Genomic DNA, 21,191 nt, shown 5'->3' on the forward strand with positions numbered 1-21,191 from the left:
TGAAAAAAATACAGTTTATCAACACATATTATAATGCAGAGTTGAACTGCAAATCAAAATGAGAAGGGTTTTATTTATGCTCCCATGCTTCTGTGTTTTGGCTACTTTGAGGATATCTAAATGGGATATTTTATGCTTTTGCTTTTTTTTGTCCTAAGCTTCAAATAGTGAGGTGACTTTGAAGGGCCATGAGTGCCGCTATCTATGAGTCAAAAGCTCAAATTTCAGATAGTCAGTAACAGCAGGTGTCCATATTATGGCCATCTCAGGTGCACACCTCTCTCACTTTTGTGCTTTTGGATGGAGAAGGGCAGCCAATAAGAAGAGAGTTCATTTAAAAGGAGAGGAACTAAAGTGTTGTTCACACAAAGGACTAAACTGGGAGCCTTCACCAAGATAAATAAAGATAATTCAGGACTCTGAAACATCCATCCATCCATCCATTCGCTTCTGCTTATCCTTTTCAGGGTCACGGGGGGCTGGAGCCTATCCCAGCTGTCATAGAGCGAGAGGCAGGGTACACCCTGGACAGGTCGCCAGTCTGTCACAAGGCTAACACACAGGGACAGACAACCATTCGCACTCACATTCACTCCCGCATTCACACCTATGGGCAATTTAGTCTTAGACTCTGAAACAATAAGAAGAAAATCTAGTTCAGGTTGCCGACAATCACAATTAAATTTAATAATAACAGTTTAAAGCTTCAGTTGGCAGAAATCTAGTAGTAAGTGTGTACACACAAATTATATCCAGTAGACACATTTAACTTAATGTGTTTCTATCCTGACAGAATAAACTAGAAGTGACGTACTAAGAAAGATAGATAAATGGGATGGCTAGTGTATCAGTTCCTCACAACACACTGACCGTGTCCAGTGCCACTGTTGTCCACGTCTCCAACACACAGGCATCCCTGGTCAAACTCCTCCCCTTCGCCAAGTGTTGCTGACCACCAATCACGTGCCTTGAACAGAGACATGCTGCCTCTATTTGACCAGAGAGGAACACAGAAGAAGTGAAGGATTAGATGCTGTGAACAAAAAAAATAACCACAAAATGTCCAGTTAATGTCCAGGTAATGACTTTCTCTGTATAACTGAATAACTATAGGTACAAAAACATTTAAGATAGAAAGATGAGCAAAGAGACAGAGCAGAGTATGCACCTACAAGGCATTAACTTTTTACAGCATTAACTCCTGTTCACTGAGCAGCTCTAGGTAGAACAACAGAAATGTTAAAAGCATCACCACAGCAAGTATAAAGAAGGGTTAAGGACTACTTATTCACAAAATCAATCCACCATCTATTTGCCTTCATAAATGGCTTGCCTTGAGCCATTTGCATAGTGACAGCTTGACCCACTACCCCAGGAAGCCCTAGTGCTCTGAACATAACGCTTACAACTACAGCCAATGGCAGAGAAGGGAGCCAGTCACGTGACCTCAGGATTGCGTGTGAGCACAGAGGGGGGAATAAGGAGGTGTATAGTTGGGGGCAAGCAGCTTTTCTACTTGCTAAGTGCTGAGCAGGTGGAAAGGACAGATAATCCATACAAAGAGAATCCGACCTATTCAGAGTGCACTGCCATGCAGGAAGGAATACATTGCAGAGTCATTGCATAAAAAGCAAGGTTTAAAAGGTTAAGAATCTGATCAGTATTACTCTATGTTCAGAATAACTTACAGTATCATCCTGTGACTATTTGCATGGCTTTGTGCTAATTTACTGGTTTTGCTTGGGGCAGTCTATTGCTCATCAATGTCTCCAGCTTAGATCAATTAGCTTTAAATATATTTTGACGTTCCTTAAGTAATGTTTTCAGAATAGATGAGTTATTTTTTAAAAATAAAAACCGAGAAACGTTAAACCCTTTGTTAGGCAATTGTGGGTTTTTTTGTTTTTGTGAATGAGACTTTAAATTATGTGCATATATCAGACAAATAAAAGTGGAATGGGAAACATAATTTTAGCCCATCATTTCCAATGGTTTCCCTAATTTCGGACTTAGTTCCACGTATTTTGGAGTCTTAAATGTGTGCACAATGCCTATAAATATTAAGAGAAAATAGGATCTTTCTCGAGTTAAATGCTACAGTAGAGAGTCAGTCCAACACTCAAAGAATAGAAAGGAAAAATAAATCAAGAAGTAAATTTATTGTTCTAGTCGTCGGCTGATATTAAACTTTGAAAGCTCTTGGATTTTAGACTTTTGTAATAGCTATTCAATTGTAGATTTATTGCTTCACACCCATAAGGACTCTTGTTTGGGCAACAACAGTCTCCATATTTGTACGTTAAAAACAGTAAAGTTAGTGACACAAATTCAAGAACGGTTTTAAGTCGTTGTGAACCTGCACAGGTGAATTACCCTGCAATTACACTCAAGCCGGCTGAATTAACTGTAGCTTAGCCGGCTAATTAGCTAGCCCTTCAAGTTCCCTAGTTACACGCTAGCAGATCAGAAACAGGGTCGCTGCTGTTTTCACGGTTTCTCATTTGATAACAAAATGCCTTTGTTATTATTCCGGTTACCTCTTACCTTCAAAGGAATGACCTAGTCCAAAAAATGTCGAAGATTCGTTACTTCTCGGTCACACAAACATCACATTTCTCACCCTCTTGCTTGCAGCCATCGTCCTGTTGTCATGGCACTGACGCTTAGCAGAGAAGCCGGGGGTTAGTGCGCATGAACGGAAATACAAGGGGGTGGTGTTTGGGAAAACGAGTTTTTTAGAGGACCAAAAAAATCTCACTCAAACGTCTTTGGGCAACTCCATGGGGAGTATTTTTTAAAGCATTATTTATTTTAACTCTGTTTAATCACTCTGTATTTCGAATCACAAATCAAATGTGAAAAAACCTTTAAACTTCATTAAATTTGGACAAAAGCAATGTTTTTAAAACTTTTAGATAGGTTTTTTAGATGGTGATTATTCTTCTGCCACCATCTCCGTGGCTGTGGCATCTGTCACAGATTTAAATCAGAATTCTAATGGTGCTGTTCCTATCATTATTGATATTTTTTTCATTATTTCGTTTTAATAATTATTTCCTTTTAATAATAATAATTTTATATATATAATGTGTTGTTTATTTTATTTTCATTTGTATATTGATAGAGATAAAACCTGTAAATTTTATGACAGTGACATATGTGCAGTAGGTAGGGTATTTAGTTTGTTAACCAAGGAACTGTTGTAGAGTGCACTTAAACCATTAGTGTATCTCGGGAGATTCATTACACTTTCTAAATGTGGGAGGTTAGAAGTAGGATTCGCTTAAAAAGGGAGGGCTCGTCCGGGATTTGAACCCGGGACCTCTCGCACCCTAAGCGAGAATCATACCCCTAGACCAACGAGCCATATAACCATACATGAGCCTAGCCGATTCTGACGCACACGTGTTATCATTGCTGTTATTTGATTTGCATATTCAATGTGACCAAAATGATTCTGTACATCTGCACGTCGCGTTTTCAGTGGGAGAAACGTTTCGTCACTTATCCAAGTGACTTTTTTTCATCTTTATGTCAGCATAAGCAAGTATTGCAAGTACTGTATATCAGTACATATCTTTATTTTCTTTATCGACATATATCACATAATAACATTGCAGGAAAAGCATTGTAATGGTTTGCATTTGGCTATCCATTGACTCAGTCTGACAGAGTAGTAATTCTGTATTGACCCACTAAAGGAAAATTAAATATGATTCCAGATGTCCACTATTTGTACTTTATAGTTTATGCCCCTTCAAATACAACAAAAATTAGTTTCTAACAAAATATGGGCTCGTCCGGGATTTGAACCCGGGACCTCTCGCACCCTAAGCGAGAATCATACCCCTAGACCAACGAGCCACGACTCCTTTATGTGAACACAACAATTTCTGGGATTCAAAGATGCCACGTTGATAAACTTTAAATTGCATCCCACAGTTAATCCACTCCTTGTCCACTGCCGCCATCTGCAGGACGTCTTGTGATACACCGGCTAAATCATGAAGTCCTTCTGATGTGCAATTGTCAAAATGAATAGTCCATATTCTTAAACATTCTCTTTGTGTGCAAATTACATATGGTGCAATATCATTCACAAAAATAGGTAGTGTGCACACATCACTTCAAAGACCACTAAACATATTTGTAGAAATGCAGTTACCATTTTTTTTTAGAAACTTCAGATTTTCTTTCTTTCTTTTTGGAAACTCTGTTAGTAGGCTTAAATTAGAAATCCAGTGGCATACTGTGCTTTCTTCCCAGTATAAAGTAATTCTATAGTTGCCTGAGTGATACATGTTTGTCAATCTTGACCTTTACAATTTCCTGCTGACTTTACTGAATTATAATTATTCAAGTAATTGTAATTATTCAAGAATGTTCTGTTTTATACAAGGCCATATTATATTTATTAGTAAATTTGCCATTTTTTGATAACTCTGATTACAAACAGGTGAATACAACATTTATACGCAATAGCCACATCCCAATGTATCTGTTTGAACTAACTGATGGATCACAACACTTCTTCACAATTATGCAAATGTCCCATCATTTAAAGCATGGTCTAGTAAACCATAGCGAATATTTAAGAGAAACACTTGTCCTACATTACATGATCCACATTAAAATCCCAATGAACCCAAAGCTTTCAGTTAAGTTAATCCAGTCTGCTGTCCACGCACGGCCTGACAACAATGACTTTATTATGTTTTCTTTTCACACCATAAAATAAAGCCTTTCCGCTTATAAAAATAAAACACACCAGTCTAAACTTCTGAAAATATCTCCAAATGCAGTAAAATAATATACATTTTGATACAATGCCCACATTTACAGTATGCCAGTATTCTATATTTTAGTGATATATCTTTTTAAGTGTCCCGTGTCTTTAACATAAACTGAACAATAACAAAAGGCAACATGCAGGTGATAGCAGCACATTTAAACCACAAACAAATTCAACATTCTACACAACATGTTGAGACGTTTTAGTTCTGAACCTCCCAAAACATAAAGATGAATATTTTAGAGGTAGTGCTCATTGAGAATGTAAAGGTGATAAAACACATTACATTTAACAGGTCTTATGCTGGGTTTCTGTGGGCCATAGACAGCAGGTGACTTCTTTCTTTACTGAAACTGTGAAATAAACTATATTTCTTCATAAATAATGTAATATTTATTTCAATAGAGAAGCTTAAGGTGCCATATTTTCGGTAATTATCATGGCTCTTTAGTTCCCGGTAAACCCGGTAATGACAACTACAGGTATACTTCAGCATTAGTTAATACTTCTGTAACCTTTATCTCTGGCACAGAGAATACTTGAGTAAGAGATCCGTGTAAGCTATCTCCTTAATCAAAAATGGCATTTGCCATAAATGTTTCAGTTGTAGCATTACAACAGGTGGAAATAAGTATGAATGAGCACATTTGGATAAAAATTGAACGCATGTAAACATGGCCTTAGAACCTGTTCCAACATCCATAAATCAAAACAGTGCCACCTCTGCACATCTACAGGAGACTTGATTTCCCCATACATAGAATTTAAAGTGCTTTTCATCTCATTTCTCATCATCACATGAGTTTCATTTTGACACCCCAAATCTCTCTTCTTTATCTAAAAAAAACCCCCCCAAAAAAAACAAAAACCCAATACTGGCTGCTGATGCTTCTGTAACCAAGCAAGAGATTGAAAAAATGGTATTACTGATAAAAAGGTCCGTTACTAAATGTTCTTAATTACTTTCCCAACCTTTAAGCTTTACCTGTACAGATATGTGGCATGTCTAACAACAACAGCTTACGTTGCAAGACTGGCTAGAATGACATCTTACTGCCAAGTCGCAAAAGTAGAGTAACTGAGGTGACAGGCATGCTGGGATAGCTCAAAAAAAGAAGAAAAACTAAACTGTTTCATCCATCTGTGGGCATCTCATACATGGTATTGAAACATCACCATAATAAAAATACTCCTAGAAAAAGCTATGATAACAATACTGTGCAAATATTCAGATGTTATTATTTCATAAAAATATATATAGAGAAAAAAAAACATCAGAAACAACTGCAACAGACAAAACACACCAGAGACAGTCTGTTGATGCTGAGTGGACTTCATTTACAAGATGTGAAATGTCTTTTTTAAAAGCCTGTCAAAGGGTGATGTCCTGAGACATGAGTGGAGCTGGTTAAAAAGGGTGTCAAGCCTAACTGGCTCCAGATTGAAGGGGGGACAGAGAGGTGGACTGGGTGTGGTGTGGGTTTGCGGTCAGCTCAGAGGTGGACTTAAAGGATCTTCTGGAGGATGGCATTTGGGACTTCCAATGTCTCGTCCTTCACCAGAACTATGTCATAAGAGTCCAGATATTTGTCAAGTCGCTCTTCCACCTGGACAGAGAAAAGGTCAGGAGACAGTTCATCTAATCAATCTTCAAGCAGCCACAGCACCTGCCTTCAGGGAAAGTGAGCCTGACTAAGCAGTCTAAAAACCATGTTTCCAATTGTTGGGGGGTAAGCTCTTAAGTATTCTGTGATTTGCATTAAGACATTATTTATCCTCAAATCTGAAAAATGGCATGGACTTAGAATTGTTAGGGGGTTTTTAAGGAGAAAAGGAATCTTGGGTTAATTTCACTCTAATAATCTCTGGGTAATAATCTCTCAGTAAATAAATTAATAAAATTCAAAAGACAAATATTTGCTGACAGTGTGCAATATTACAAAGTATAAGGGCTAGATGGCAGAAAGCCTTCAACTTGGCATTTCCATAACCCCAGACAATGAGACACTGCTATTCTATTATTCCCTTACTGACTTCGAGTAGATGTAACATTGATAACACAGCCAACTCAATGTTCAGGGACATTTTTACTATGCTTAAGGATCTGTCTATGCATGTCATGGTTGTACCTTGTCATTGAGGAAGCCAATCTTTAAGACGTTCTCCGCATTGGTCACACCATCAGCCATGCTTAGGTCCCCCAGTGAGTCGCCCAGCAAGATGATGTTGGAGTACTCTTTGATTTGTTTGAAGTACTCTGAGTTCCGCAGGGCACCGTCGTGTTTGTTGTACACATGGATCAGCTCACCTTTAAATCCCTTCAAGATGCCCTGCGAAACAAGGAGACAATAAAAAAGTCCATTCAGTTTTATTTCCATAGCGCCAAATCTCAACAACGGTCACCTCAAAGTGCTTTATATAGTAAAGTAAAGACTCTACAATAATACAGAAAAACAATATTCAGACAAGCCCAGACAAGTGGAAAGAAAAACTCCCTTTTAACAGGAAGAAACATCCAGCAGAGCTTGTTCAGCCAATGTGCTTCTATTTCTCTACAGATTAACTGTAAACACCAGAATTAAGACTCAAAAATGACGACTTTGTCTTTCATTAAACACTCACATTTTCATCAAAGTCCATGAAGTTGGAGACGACCTTGACGTTGGGGTGATACACTCCTGCCTGGCGCATGATTTCCTCTAGGACATCTCCTAGGCCAGCAGAGAAAATGAACACAGGCACATTGTGCTGATGCAGGCGGTCAAAGAACTGCTCAAAGCCGTCTCTGAAACCAAACACAGGCAGTTTATCCTTTACACTGTGCTCAAACAGGATTCACACGTGTAATTCAGTTTCCTCCACATCTTCCTCCACAGTTACCTGAGGGCAACATCAGACTCTCTGACCACCTCTGGCAGCTTGTCCCTCTCTAACCGCTGCTCCACAAGCAGTCGGTGAGAATTGAAATACCTGTAAACATGCAAAAACAATCTTTTACTTTTAGAAAGATACACCTCACAACTTAAGCAACACACAGCAGTAAAGTAATCGAGTGAATTTGTACAGTGCGCTGGTGTGTGCAAGACTCACCACTCCACCATAAACGGGTATTTCTCCTCCATGGTGAGTTGAGGGTCGATCTCAATGGGATAATATTTATTCTTCAGCGCTAGCAGCTTACCCCTGCACTCTTCTGTTACCAGTTTGCAGTTATCAATGATATCTGTGCAGAGTAAACAGAGCGTATGATTCACACAGGGGAACTGCGATTTATGTTTACATTTCTTACACTGTAAAGTTCTGCATAATAAAAAGAAATGTCTGTTTTTGTGTTTTACTTACTGTGACACGTTGGACAACGCTTGCCGTTAACTGAGAATTTGCTTAACGTCATGTCAAAGTCTGTGATGATCTGAAACAGTGAAGAACACTTTGTTTACCAGAACCATAAAAGACCCTGAATCAGACACAAAAAGAAACAAAGGCCCTCAAAAGGAATGCCCTGGAGGTGATAACGGCCAACTGAAATCTTTTTTAGTTTAGGTGGTGTAAGACAATTAGGGAACCCAATAGCTAAACCTGTGACAAAGTCAATTTGGGCTAATGCCCTTTTTCTGGAATACCTGAGTCAAGACTTCCTGTTCTCTGTGAAAGTTATGTTTACAAATGATACATTTCAAAAATAATAAAAAAGTTTTACTAAATTTTAACCTGTCAATAACCAAAGGTTAGATATTTGTCTCAACGTGGACTATTTTACCTGTATTCACAGCTAAAGCCCAGTGAAACCTGCTGGGCCAGTAAAATACAAGCTAACTGGTGATAATTGGAAAAATATTTTTCCATTTGCTGCAGCCTTACAAGCTTCTTCACCACCAGGTGGTGGTGTTTTACCAAAAGACACACAGACAGGTTTAGTATAATGACAAACTGATGTTTTACCTGCAGTTTGGAAGCTCCTCCTTTGATGAGACCGCAGATGATGTCCTCCACCTTCCCATGGTCCTTCATGTGGACCGTGGTTTTCTCAAATTGAGGCATCTGGAGGGACAAAGAAGAGGAGAGACACGTTAGTGTGGGCTGACTTTTAAAAATTCCTTTAGTGTCGATTTGGGAAAACGTTAATTTACCAACATAACCGTTTCAATTCTCAGATTCTTCAGCTTTAGAGATTTTTGAAAGGCTCTGGTTCTAATAAAAGCACCTCCGAGTAAACGTATCTGGTTAGACCTGCCTCCTCTTTTGGGTATAGAGAGAAGAATGAGGACACTGCAGAGAAGTTTGTGTGTTGAGAACTTTGGGTTTATTTTAACTGAAATTAATTACATTTGAAGCGTATGTGTCAAAGAGAATGCCAAAGGAAATGGAGACATGTGCTGTCTTGAATGCACCTCCTATATGCACACGATACTCACTGGCATTTTTATGCATCAACGCCTCGAGCATATCTGAACACAGTGTTCCCTGATCAACATGCAGAGTTTGCGGGTCATGAAACAGCTGATGTGTGGAATCTGTCAGTGTTGTATAACGAACTGAAAGACACACAAACAGCTACAGTGACTCTCTGCAGAGAGGGGGTGAACTTCAACCTTTCTTGTAACTTAATCATATCGCCATGAGATCTGCCTAGTCAGACAAGACTGTCCTCAAAGCACCTCACCACCTCATAACTTTTCTTTGTGAGTTTTCATTCCAAAGTACTGGTAATAATGAGCTGATAAGAATTTGCTGACATTTCTAAATGTCACACACAGCAGGACAGCTCAGATCAGTTTGTGTACATTAGAGCTACAATATACCAGACAACCTTAGAATTTGGCTGAATCAAGGGGAAAAGAAATACTTTGCAAAGAAGTTGAGCATTCAGTTATAAATATAAAGATGTTTTGATCACTTTTTACAAGTTAGCAACAATGTGGCTGGTGGTGTGTTTTCCTTGCGAGTCTGAGTTTGTGTGTGGGTCATGTCAATTTGCGGTCCCTGTGACATCTACTGTAGCAGGAAGTACCATAAAAGTGGTTATGAGTAGTCTGGCAGATGTTTATACGTCTGTTTCCGGATTTCTGTGGGGAGCTTTGTCAACACAGTAACACTGCAACTGAGCAGGAGCCAGCAATGAAACCTTAGAGGAGTGCAGTTGAGATAAAATATAGGTCGTCATGATGCTTGTCATTTTTCTTGGTAATCTGTATCCATAACATGAACTGGCATGGCATTAGTTCAAGTGTTGTGTTGGGAGGAGCTAGTGTCAGACCAGCATAATCAACATGCTGATTTATAATTTATACCTTATTCCGGGGAAAAGTCACCAAGTAAAGTTTTTTTTGTTTAATTTATATATAAATCAAATGATTGATTAATGAATCTCTACATGCATTTTCTCCCGTGTATCCATCTCATCATCCATTTAGAACGAGGGCTTTATCTTGTCAGCCCAAATTAACTGCTCAAAGGTATTACCAAGATGGGTGCTAAGTGGCAAGATGCTCTTGGGCACGCTCTAAGATATTCAGTGGGTTGAACTATATCTAACATACTGAATAAATGACATATTGCATGTCTCCTCACACTCCAGACGTTGAGGTACGAGGCAGTTTTTTCTTGAGTATAAACATGTTCCTACTAGTGCATGGTCACTAATAAGTATTTGCATATAAATGTTTGATTCTTCACATTCCAAACCCAACTGTATCTTTATACAGTCCAAATCATGGAGTAATTTTAATGCTTACAGTTTAAGGAATTATACAGGACAGGAAGGTTGAACGAATAATGAAGGAGATTTAAAACAAACAAAAACAACCACTAACAAAAGAAGCAACAGGAAAATGCATCACTTTAATAATTTTAGGGTTTTTCAGAGACTTAGTTTAAACACAGCCTGGGCCTCCACTGTGAATGCAGCTTTCACTGAAAATATATATAATTTAGTGTTTCATAGACCAACTAATAACAGACATAGTCCTGCAATTAGTCTCTAGTGGAGGACAGTGTTAAAGGTTGTTGGAAAGATGACCTCATGTGTTTGAGGGAATGAGTGTATTTGTGTAGATATGTTAAATGACCTTGTTGTGCAACAATTCAGCTTGAATAACACCACACCCGTTATTTCATAAGTAAAGAATAGTTACATTAAACCAATGATAGGTGATCATCCATTTTTGTTTTTGCTCATTTGTGTTTTTGTGATGTCTCTTGTGCAGCACAGTTATGTGTTTGGGTCTCAACCAAACAAACAACCAGAGAAGGAAGAAGAACCAACTAAATGCACACAGACAACAGTTTCACCATTTCACAAACACCCCCACCCAACATAATTTACACTTACAGTAGAATTTGACTCGTTACCACTTCATAAATTACTCTGAATCTATAAACACAACATTATGAACATAAAAACATTAAGAAGCTAAAATTGACCTTGGCTCATGTATTAACTACCCTCATCCAGGAATCTAAGCAAGGAAACAATTTATCTAATCCCACATCTGTTGAGTGACGACTATATTCTGGGTCACTGTTAAAAGGATAAGATTACATTTGTTTAAAAGAGATTTAATAGGCTGCCAGAGGGGTGACCTACTAAAAAGCACTCAAACTATGAAATGGCAGTTTATGGGTATGTTTCCTTGATGGCAGTGACATCTAAACCTGTTTATTATGAAACGCTGCTTCACAGCTTACATGTTATGTGTCTAAGACTACTTAACGGTCATGATCTTCTTAGCAACAGCTGATTACAAAATTACAAATCAAGTTTAGGAAATGTCACAATTTCAGAATTGAAGCCAACGTTTTAAACATCAAAACTTCTAAATGCTTAGATTTATTATTTTTTTTCGTGAACATTGACAGCAAGAATTTGTTACACTTAATGAATTTTTGCAATGAATGTGTAATAAAACTGCATGCAGCCTGGAGTACAACCATTTGAAACAAACACCCCTCCCTCCCTTCCTCCCTCCTACACACACACACATAAACTTACCTCCAGTTTGGCGTCTCAGCTAAAACGACAGTGAAGAAAAGATTGTGTGTCTGCAGAGTCCTTATATATCTACAGCAACAGCAAGGGAGGGAGGGGTTCTTGCTCAAAATAGATTAGAAAACATAGGCCCTCCCCCTATACAGAAGGGCTCGAACACTAGAATACAGTGTCCCTGTCAACACACACAAACACACAAAAAAAAACTCATATAAACAGCTGTGAAATTGAGCCGGGGGAGGGAAAGGGCATTGGTAATTTACCCTTGTTCCACTGATGTGACCTTTGACCCCCTTTTTAAAAAGGAAACCTTTAAAATCAATGAGAATGGGTTGATGACTGCTGCTGAGCACACACATTTTTAAACACACAGCATACGGCCCTCCACGTGGAAACACACAAATGCAAAATGCTTGACGATGCATTAAAAGTCACAGGGGTCAACGTTCAGTGTGAGCATCGAGCTGCTTGGGCGTTCAGTGGTCAGTCACACATGAAAGATCAACTAATAGACGTGACGCCATGCAAGTTAACACATATTTCACGTATCTTGTGCTCATCTTTCTGGAAATTCTCATATATATATATATAGATCATGCAGATCTACACACATGTAGAAACATGCAAACTACACTGTCTTTACATTTCTGGATGCGTCTGAACACATCCAACTTTCTTTTTGAAATGTATGCACACAAACTGGTACTGTGGCTGAGCAAGTTCTTGCATTAAAGTCAACTCCTAGATAACTTCTCATATCAGTATGCAATCATGCAACTGATATGCAATTTATTTCATCAATAAAATGTCTGTTCAATGCAGCTATCAGTAAAAGTCCATCACTGGCCCTGGTATTCAGTTGAGAAACCTGCAGTTTGCGATGGATAACATTCAGAAACTTGGTCAGCTGTCACATGTTTGTCATATTTTTGTCAACAACTCCAAGTTAAGTAGCTAAGAAGCAAAGAAACTAATGCTAAGTAATTCGATGACTATATAAAATTACAAATGAAAGTTAAGAGTTGACTTTAGAATTGAGCTTTAAAGGCAGTGTCATTTTAATTGTTTAAGGGCAACTGTTATTCTGAACTGGCGCTATATCAAAAAGAAAAATTTAATTGAATTCTCTGCCAGTTATCACATCTTGCATGCACCAAGGATCACAAAGCATGGGAAAAAACAGCATTGGATTGGTGAAGGTATTATCACCATATAGTCAGCATACATGAAACTCAATGACATATCTAAGTTTCCTTGAAGCTCATAATCTGGAGGGACCTTAAGTCTGTTTACAGCTTTCATGAAGTGGGTGCAGCCTCTAAGAACTCTATTATCAGCATTTCAGAAAACATAAAAGGGAATGTTGCATAACAACATTTGGACCTTTGTGCCACACTGACACGATACCACAGGCTTGATTTTCGCTGAACAAGGCTTGGTTCCCTGCTGTCTGTGCTGCTGGTGTTGTTGCTATAAAATGGGAGAGACTGGATCGTGAGATGACCTCGTCTTCTTTTCTGATCACCTCGACTCCCTCGCATACCACAACACCCAAAAATTAGGTCAACTATCTCCGGTTACATTTCACCCCTATAACAGGTCCCTGCAGCACAAGCATGAGCCTCACAGAGACACAGCACCAACAGCTGCCTCACGGCTTTATAAGAAAAGGCCCAGGGACTGTGTAGTTGGTGTTGGTGTAGTTGCGTGGCAGGATAATACTGTTTCTGTTCTAACACATTTTGATTTAACTCTGCCTTCGCGTATTTTGGTTGCACAAACCAAGTGACAAAAAGCCAGTGGAAATTGGTGCCATTACCTTTAGTTTGAAATGTGCAATTTCACACTTTCCAAAATGCAAACCTTCAACTAACATCCATCCTTGCACCATCAAGCCCCTTCTAATCAGATTCACAGCTCCAGGGGATAAAACAATGGCAGGCTCTGATATTTTTAGGCATACACTGGGATTATTGTCTTATCCATACAGATCATATGATATTAGAATGATATCCTGAGCCATGCACTGCACAAAGGTTTCAGTACTTCAGTTTCAGGTTTGTTTAATTTCACTGATTTAATCTGTGTTTGCTTAGAAAATATTGCATATTTGCATGTGGCCATAAAGACCCAGAAGCATTTTTAATATCAAAATTCACACAGCTAGTCCCCCCATAGCCTTGGAGAGACAGCACACCCACCCAAGATGCTGCATGAAATAAATAAATACAAAAAATAATAATACGTTATTGTAAGATCAGCCAAGCACCCCTAAAAGCAGTCAACTTCACGGAAATGATCAGGCTAACAAAAACATCTGATCTTTCAATTAAATCTTGACTTCTCAAATAGGCAAATGATGGATGAGCACCTCGCTTTTAAAAAACCACAGACTTTCAATCCCCTGTTAGGAGTCGGCTGAAATCCCACATGTTGAGTCTGAACAGGTTAGGTTCAGGATGCTGTGATCCAATCCTGGCATGGCCAGGTCAAAGTTCATTAAGGATTAAATGCACAGCCTGACTGAACGTAACCCCCTAATGTTCATGCACTAGGATTTCATCACCTGTGAATGCAACCTAAAAATTGAGTGATCTCTAATTAGAAATAAGACAATTTCCATGGTATGAAGCTCAAATTTTGCATGTCTTCATTAAATATACTAACTCTGCGCAGAAAAATGAGCTGATCCTGATTGATGATGTGATTGATTTTTTATGTTATGACCCTATTATGTTTTATTTTATCTTCAACAGTTTCATTGTCTTCTCAGAGCTGTAAACAATGTGCTCAAATTGCATTTATCTCCCCTTTCTAAGCGCAAACATTTAGACTCAGGTCTAATAAGGATTTTACAGACTCTGATTTCAGCTCTTCTTTAGCACAACAGCAGGGAAAGTAGTGTTCTCACTAGCCACAATCCAAACTCTAACTACTGTAAAATCCTTTACCATCACAGTAAAAGCACCCAAACAATCATCATCTTGAACATGAATAGATGTATCCAAGCTAATATCCCACATTAATCCAATCTTTACTACTTTTATGACAAACTCGAAACGTGTTTTTGATAGCAATACCAGCCTGGGTATTATTAATGTGTGACATGGTGCCAGCTTTAAGGAAACCCTTTAGTGTCCCATTACCACACCCACACTGGGAGCTGCTATGGCTGTCAGCGTGACGGCAATCTGTTCCTAATGATAACAAAGTTTGTTCACTAGAATAAGTGCTTGCCAACCTGCTGAGAGACTGAATGCCAAGAGCAGTCTTAAAACTGACAAACCAAAACTGCCTTTTTTTGTCTTGACAATTTCTTCTTATGCAAATCTAATAACTGAAAGTGTAACACATGTTTTCATTCATTCAGCATAACACATTATAGGCCATTTATTTTAAGTCGCTACACAACCTTAGTCTCAACTTCTCTCCCTCGTGTTTTTTTAAGATAAGAATCAAGTCTATGTATGCATTCAGCTGTGCTATCCAAACTGTCACGCTTTAATACCAACAGACAGTCTGCAAATATCATAACACATAATAGTAACACCTGTATAACACCCTATATATTTATAAACCCTTCAACGCTCTGCTAACAACCAGCAGTAGCATGTTCAGCTTTTTGTATAGGTTGTCTTGTTAAAAGTATACCCAATTCAGCCAGTCACTTGAGTTACTTTTTCTGCACAACATTGTATTCATCATTAAAGCCAATATATATGTCCAAACCCGAAGTTGTTTAGTTGTTTTGGTCACATTTTTCTCTGCAGAACTACATTATAGAGTATATTTTTTTAAAAAATCCTAGCATATATACATATATACAGTAAGGTTTGGCAGAGATGGAGAAGGGAAAATTTTCACTGTTGTGCCCTCTAGTGGTCACAGCAGTTAAACACAGTCCAGCAAGCTCCTTCACCTAAAAGAGCAGTGTGTAAGTTTTGGTGGCATCCAGTGGTGACAGTGCAAAATACAACTAAATAAACGCCACTTGCCTCAAACTCCTCTTTTTTTATTACATTAGCAACAGGAAAGGCTCTAGAATCAGAGTTCCATAAAGTGCAGCAAACTGCAGCACTTGGAAACATATACACACAACTACAAATGCCTGCTGAATATGATGTTACAAACCTAGAAATGACTGTCATTCATTTAAATGTTTTGTTCATATTATCAACTATCAAGGCCACTAAGACAACACAGTAAGTGTAATCAGTATCATCATGTAGATAAAAAGAGGAGAACAGACAACAAGGCAACTTCCAGAAGACTGCATGTTTATCTGCGCTTTTCTCTCTCTGCATTTAGTAAACTGGAAAAGCAAATAAATGCTCACATAAAAATAGAGTACTTCTAACAGCCGATGACAGAGAGAGGAGCTCTTTACAGATAACACTCTGCTTCTCTGTTAGCATATAGGAAAGTTGCTGCAGATACCAATAATTCTGTTGCACGCTTGCTTCAATGTAAACAATTAAAGCCTATGGATAAAAAAACTTTAACTTTTTTCCTTTTACAAACTCTAAGATGTCTATAGCGTAACCTAAAATCAGATTTAAACTTCTGCTGTTTGTTAATACAACACATATTTATGCTAAAGTCAGTAAATATTAATGAGATACTCACTTGATACCACTGAGGACAATACTACGAAAACTCAATTCCCAGATGCATTAACAAGTACTCAGTTTCGTGTCTCATCTAGTACTATCCTGTCAGGGATGAACACACTGATATCTCTCATTTGTGGTCATTCCATCACATCAGATTACTATGATGCATTTAACAGATTTAATTTCACAAACCAACATTTCCACACAGGTGTAAAGCAGTCAAGGATCAAACTGGAACAATGAAAAGAATAAACTTCAAACCTGTGAACTGAGGAGCATATCAACAAAGGCAGACTAAAGATTTTTGGACACCACTCAAATGGAAACATTTTCCTTCGCCTTGTAATCAGAAGGTTGCCGGTTCGAGCCCCGGCTCGGACAGTCTCGGTCGTTGTGTCCTTGGGCAAGACACTTCACCTACTGCCTACTGGTGTTGGCCAGAAGGGCCGATGGCGCGATATGGCAGCCTCGCTTCTGTCAGTCTGCCCCAGGGCAGCTGTGGCTACAACTGTAGCTTGCCTCCACCAGTGTGTGAATGTGAGTGAATGGGTGGATAACTGGACATGTAAAGCGCTTTGGGGTCCCTAGGCGGGACTAGTAAAAGCGCTATACAAATACAGGCCATTTACCATTTACCATATAAAGGAGCAATTATGACATGATGACAAGAGGATATTTGCTATGAAAATTACAACTGGCAAAACTGTAAATCTTTATCTGAAGCCACAGCAAAAGTCAAAGACATATCTCCTGTGTGCACCAAAGGTTTTCTTAATGTTGGACAATTATATATTTGCATGTGGCTACAAAGACCTTACTGGATGGTTAATACCAACATTAGCAGGGTTTCTCCTCAGAGAGATGGAACACCCACCAAAGAAGCCATGTGGAAAAAATAAATAATCGTGCTACTGAATTAATTTATGTGCATTTGATTTATTAGTTAGAAAACTGCAGTTTTCTATCATTTATGGTCATGCCAGTGTGTCTGCCTCTAGTGTGTTTTTCTGCACATGTTACTGTAAAACCAAAAAAGTCTGACAGACAACTCACTCAAGCAGAGAAAACCATCCTTGCAAAAGGGATGAACTTTGCTATGACGCAGAGACAAATCCCACTAGTGGAACTGATCACAGCCACAGAATCAGCAATATGAAACAACAACAATGCAGATGTGGAAGCAGTTTCCAACATCAGCATGGAGGAGAGGAAGGCACTCACATCACTTAGTAATGGCAACAGTATTAGCATCCTTCCGGCAGACAAGGGCAGGTGCACAGTTTTGCAGAAAACCAGAAAGACAACCATGAGAAACTTTTGTCACATCTTAGTGACAAAAATACTTGATGAAATGAAATGCAGGTGGTGGTTACATGAAGATGACAGATTGTCTGAAGCAGTTAGAATAAGAGAATGCTATTGACCGGAACTCATACCACAGGCTATTCCCAGTGGATACTACACCAAGTCTGTATGGTTTACCGAAGATACATAAACAAGGTGTACCTTTAAGACCAATTGTCTGTATGAGCAACTCGGTCTCTTATAACATCTCAAAGTTTTTAGCTTCGATCTTTAATTCGATGTGGTGTTTAGGCAACTCTAAACACAACATCCAGAACACTTTGAATTTCGTTGAGAAGGTGAGAGATGTCATTATGAAGGCAGATGATCAACGGTCATAACGATTTACTTATTAATGATCATTAAACTGTCCATTGACACATTTTTCTTCAGTACACTATGAGAGTTTTATACAAAGCAGACAGGACAATGTTGCAAGACAAAGCACATAAAGAGGAATTATGACTAAATGACATGAGGATACCTGCTATGAAAATTACTATCAGCAAAAATGTAAATCTTTATCTGGATCCAAAGCGTTTGACTGCTGCTGCAGCCACTTCAGAATGTGAATGTGCCAACTGAATTCCAGGGGATTCTTTCTAGTAAATTAGGTTATAAGTATGTGAATGTTTTGGATAGAAACTGTATACAAACAGCTTTGACTAATACAAAATAATGGCTCAGTTCGTGTTTCATATATATTACATTACTTCTGGATACAATCTAGCATGAAAGCTTGTTTAATATAGATTTATACAGTGACAAAATATGTACAGTCAATCTCACATTCTTTGCTGCACCAACTACCAAATTTCAAACTATGTATCTGTAGAACACATTATAAAAACACAGTTATAAGTAAATATTTCTTTTTAAAAAATGAAAGAGAAATATGTTGTGTGTGGTAAAGGTTTTCCTAATGCTGGACAGCATACTGCATACCCAGGATTTTCCCTGCCTCAATATTATCTTTTAGGAAGTCTTTCAGGAGGTGGTTTAAAAAAATATTTTATTACACTGCTGTTTATTTTTGGAAGGGAATCTAAAAAGCTCTTTGGTGGTTGACACCAACTTTGGAAGGCATATTTTTTCCTAAAATAAAAGATGTACATACCTCAGTGTGAACAAACTAAAAGAAAAATCATAATTATCAATGTGTTTGTTTTATATAATGGCTCATACATAACAAAGTTATGTGCTTCTTTTTCCCACCTTTTAAACAACACAGTCATATGACTTTCCCCCGCACATTTCTTTCCTTCATGTTTGTGTCAACTGTTTATGTTTTACCAGACCATTCTGATTCCTGCTAGAATGGTTAGAGAGCTGGATCTAGAGTCCTACCTGCGCTCCTGATGATTGCATAACCTGCAGTACACAGTAGCACTCAGCGTTTTTCTAATGTTGAAAGAGCTGCAGAGCATCACTGACACAGAGGGTCAGCTGTCACTGCATATAAGTGGCTCCTGCTCTTTCTGTGGGAGAAAAGCTGCCTGGTGACCTCTAAACAGCTGCTGTTTTAAGGAACTGTCGCGCACGCGTACAGCATCGTGTAGGCCCATTAATGTCAAAATAACAAGAGCATAGCTTCCCATTTCCGGTCGAAAATTTTTGAACGCATGCTCCAACCTCCTGTGAGTGTTTCAGTGGACAAAATACAATGTCATAACAAGTTTTTTTTTACTACATAAATACATTAAATAACTCGTCGGACTCACGCGTAATTTTAAGCAACTGTTAAATCTTAAACACTTCACACAAAAATGCTTTTGCAAAAATACAAAATAAAGAAGCTATTCTGTCTTTAGATAAAGACGGAATAGCTGTTATGCACCTTTACTTTGAAGTCCTTGCGCCTCCCTTTCCTGTTTCTTACCGCTCTTTATACAATCGTCTACTTTTACTCACCATTTCTATGATCCTGGTTTTCTTTCCAGCTCGCTTCTTTTTGGCGACGATGTACTGGGCAAGAACCACGCCGCCGAACAAAGCACACACACTAGCGCTGGCCGCTGCTCCGACCTTTACCACGGCCGTCCTGTCCATGACGGTCCGCTGCTTTCTCACCGACCTGCCCGCCGACCGATCAGTCCCGTCCTTCCTCCTGTCAACAGACGCCTGCCTTCTGGCGCAATCACGCAATCAAAGATCGTCTATACAGAATGTGACCAGTCACTATGGGGGCAAAATGTGTGTGATTTTTTAAGGAATTAATATAAACCAGACCTTAATTTGCCGGTTCCTAAGCGGCAGCAGATAAGCTAGCAAACTTGCTAGATCGAAATCTTTCTAAACTTACATTCAAAATAAACTCACCTTTTTTGCTTCTGGTGTAAATGTACTTTCCTAAAACTTAAATTCCGCTAAAAAAATAAAAAGAAGAAAATAAATAAATTATGAGCTCTTTTTATCTCTGCTCACGTATATTTACAAGAACGTAAGTAATTTTTGTACTGCGGTTGTCTCGGCTTCTTGAGTTCCTAGTTTTCAAAATAAAACACTTCCGTTAGAACAGGAAGTACCAAAATAAAATTTAAACGTAATCACCAAAATGTAGCTAAAGTCAAAGTTTTCATACCGCATGTCCTCCAAAATTCCAATAATAAGTGGAATAACAGTGCTTTGTCTACATTAGCATCATAGTGTGTACTTATGGCCTTCAATCATAATAATAATAATGTACATGATGCAATTTCCTTAGACGTTATGATTTAACTTGAGCAAGTCTGACTGATTTTACCGTGTTTAGTATTTACAGCATATATACATGATATTTCAAATATTATTAGTCTATAAAGGTTTTTGAATTTTCTGTGCATTTGTCTTACAATTTGTGGACAATATTATTTAAGTGATGACTTAATGACAGCTGGTCCAACATCACTATAATAACCATTGTCCATAAAAGATGTCACTCGTTGGTTTATCATGTCCCATTCAGGATTCCTCAGTCTGAGCATTTTGGTTTAAGGTTTTTAAACCTAAAGATGTTACAAGCAAAAGTTGGATTTACGCTTCTGCATTAAAATTACACCATAATCCCCGTGAAAACTTGCGCTACAGCAATAAATTGATGCGCACCGCCCTAGAATTGTAAACAGCGTTCCTTCAGCAAAGCCTGTAACAGCTGTGACTGACCCTTTCAGTATCATTGTTTCCTTTTATGCATTCAGAAGTCTGCAAATTTTAGGGCATCTTGAAAACTAAATCTATGCTTATATTATCTTATGCTTATGGTAATTATTGTGATGTTAGCATGGGTTATCGTTACAATAAGCCACTAAATCACAGCACTAAAATATAATATGTTTTTTGTTGCTTTTGGGGTTTTTTTTGCTTTTTGTAAACAGAGTGAAATTATTTAGTTTTATGTCTGCAGGATTGTCCTTGTCCACACTGATGTCTTCCAACCGGACAATAAGGGCAGCTAAAAATGTAGTAGAGAATTACA

At 38.3% G+C, this 21,191-nt stretch overlaps 2 protein-coding genes and 2 non-coding genes across 6 annotated transcripts in view; all 4 read right to left on the bottom strand.

The window, feature by feature from the left end:
- bbs9 (Bardet-Biedl syndrome 9) overlaps window positions 1-2,656 on the bottom strand; it is a 174,548-nt gene extending 171,892 nt beyond the window's left edge. For both annotated transcript variants that reach the window (XM_087848408.1, XM_087848407.1), the window contains exons 1-2: window positions 2,621-2,656; window positions 871-989 (exon numbers count right to left, since the gene is read on the bottom strand). In XM_087848408.1, the coding sequence (XP_087704534.1) occupies window positions 871-989; window positions 2,621-2,652 (151 nt within the window). In that variant the 5' untranslated portion in view covers window positions 2,653-2,656. The remainder of the gene's footprint in view (window positions 1-870; window positions 990-2,620) is intronic.
- A 638-nt stretch (window positions 2,657-3,294) lies between these two features.
- On the bottom strand, window positions 3,295-3,366 carry trnap-agg (transfer RNA proline (anticodon AGG)). Its single transcript has one exon. It is a non-coding gene; the product is annotated as a tRNA-Pro (tRNA).
- Window positions 3,367-3,792: 426 nt separating this feature from the next.
- Window positions 3,793-3,864, bottom strand: trnap-agg (transfer RNA proline (anticodon AGG)). The gene has a single exon. It is a non-coding gene; the product is annotated as a tRNA-Pro (tRNA).
- Window positions 3,865-4,383: 519 nt separating this feature from the next.
- nt5c3a (5'-nucleotidase, cytosolic IIIA) lies at window positions 4,384-19,893 on the bottom strand. Of its 2 annotated transcripts, none has more exons than XM_006791785.3 (8): window positions 19,649-19,893; window positions 8,735-8,833; window positions 8,135-8,204; window positions 7,883-8,015; window positions 7,673-7,762; window positions 7,415-7,577; window positions 6,922-7,122; window positions 4,384-6,399 (listed from the first exon to the last, which is right to left on the bottom strand). In XM_006791785.3, exons 1-8 carry the CDS (start codon window positions 19,784-19,786, stop codon window positions 6,298-6,300), a joined length of 996 nt encoding a protein of 331 aa, XP_006791848.1. In that variant the 5' UTR covers window positions 19,787-19,893; the 3' UTR covers window positions 4,384-6,297. The 2 variants fall into 2 exon arrangements, with proteins under 2 accessions (XP_006791848.1, XP_006791849.1); XM_006791786.3 differs by lacking the exon at window positions 19,649-19,893 and adding an exon at window positions 11,784-11,834.
- Between the last annotated feature and the right edge of the window lie 1,298 nt (window positions 19,894-21,191).

The sequence above is a fragment of the Neolamprologus brichardi genome, chromosome 11 (assembly GCF_056152115.1).
Source record: "Neolamprologus brichardi isolate AB-2024 chromosome 11, ASM5615211v1, whole genome shotgun sequence".
Lineage (NCBI taxonomy): Eukaryota > Metazoa > Chordata > Actinopteri > Cichliformes > Cichlidae > Neolamprologus > Neolamprologus brichardi.

Bases quoted from the DNA above. Each gene is read 5' to 3' on its own strand.
- nt5c3a (XM_006791785.3), bottom strand. From the start codon at position 19,786: ATGGACAGGACGGCCGTGGTAAAGGTCGGAGCAGCGGCCAGCGCTAGT. The intron at 7,763-7,882 runs GTGAGTCTTGCA...GCATGTTTACAG, and splicing joins TACCCGTTTATGGTGGAGTG to GTATTTCAATTCTCACCGAC. The intron at 7,123-7,414 runs GTGAGTGTTTAA...CTTGTTTCGCAG, and splicing joins TCATGGACTTTGATGAAAAT to GGCATCTTGAAGGGATTTAA.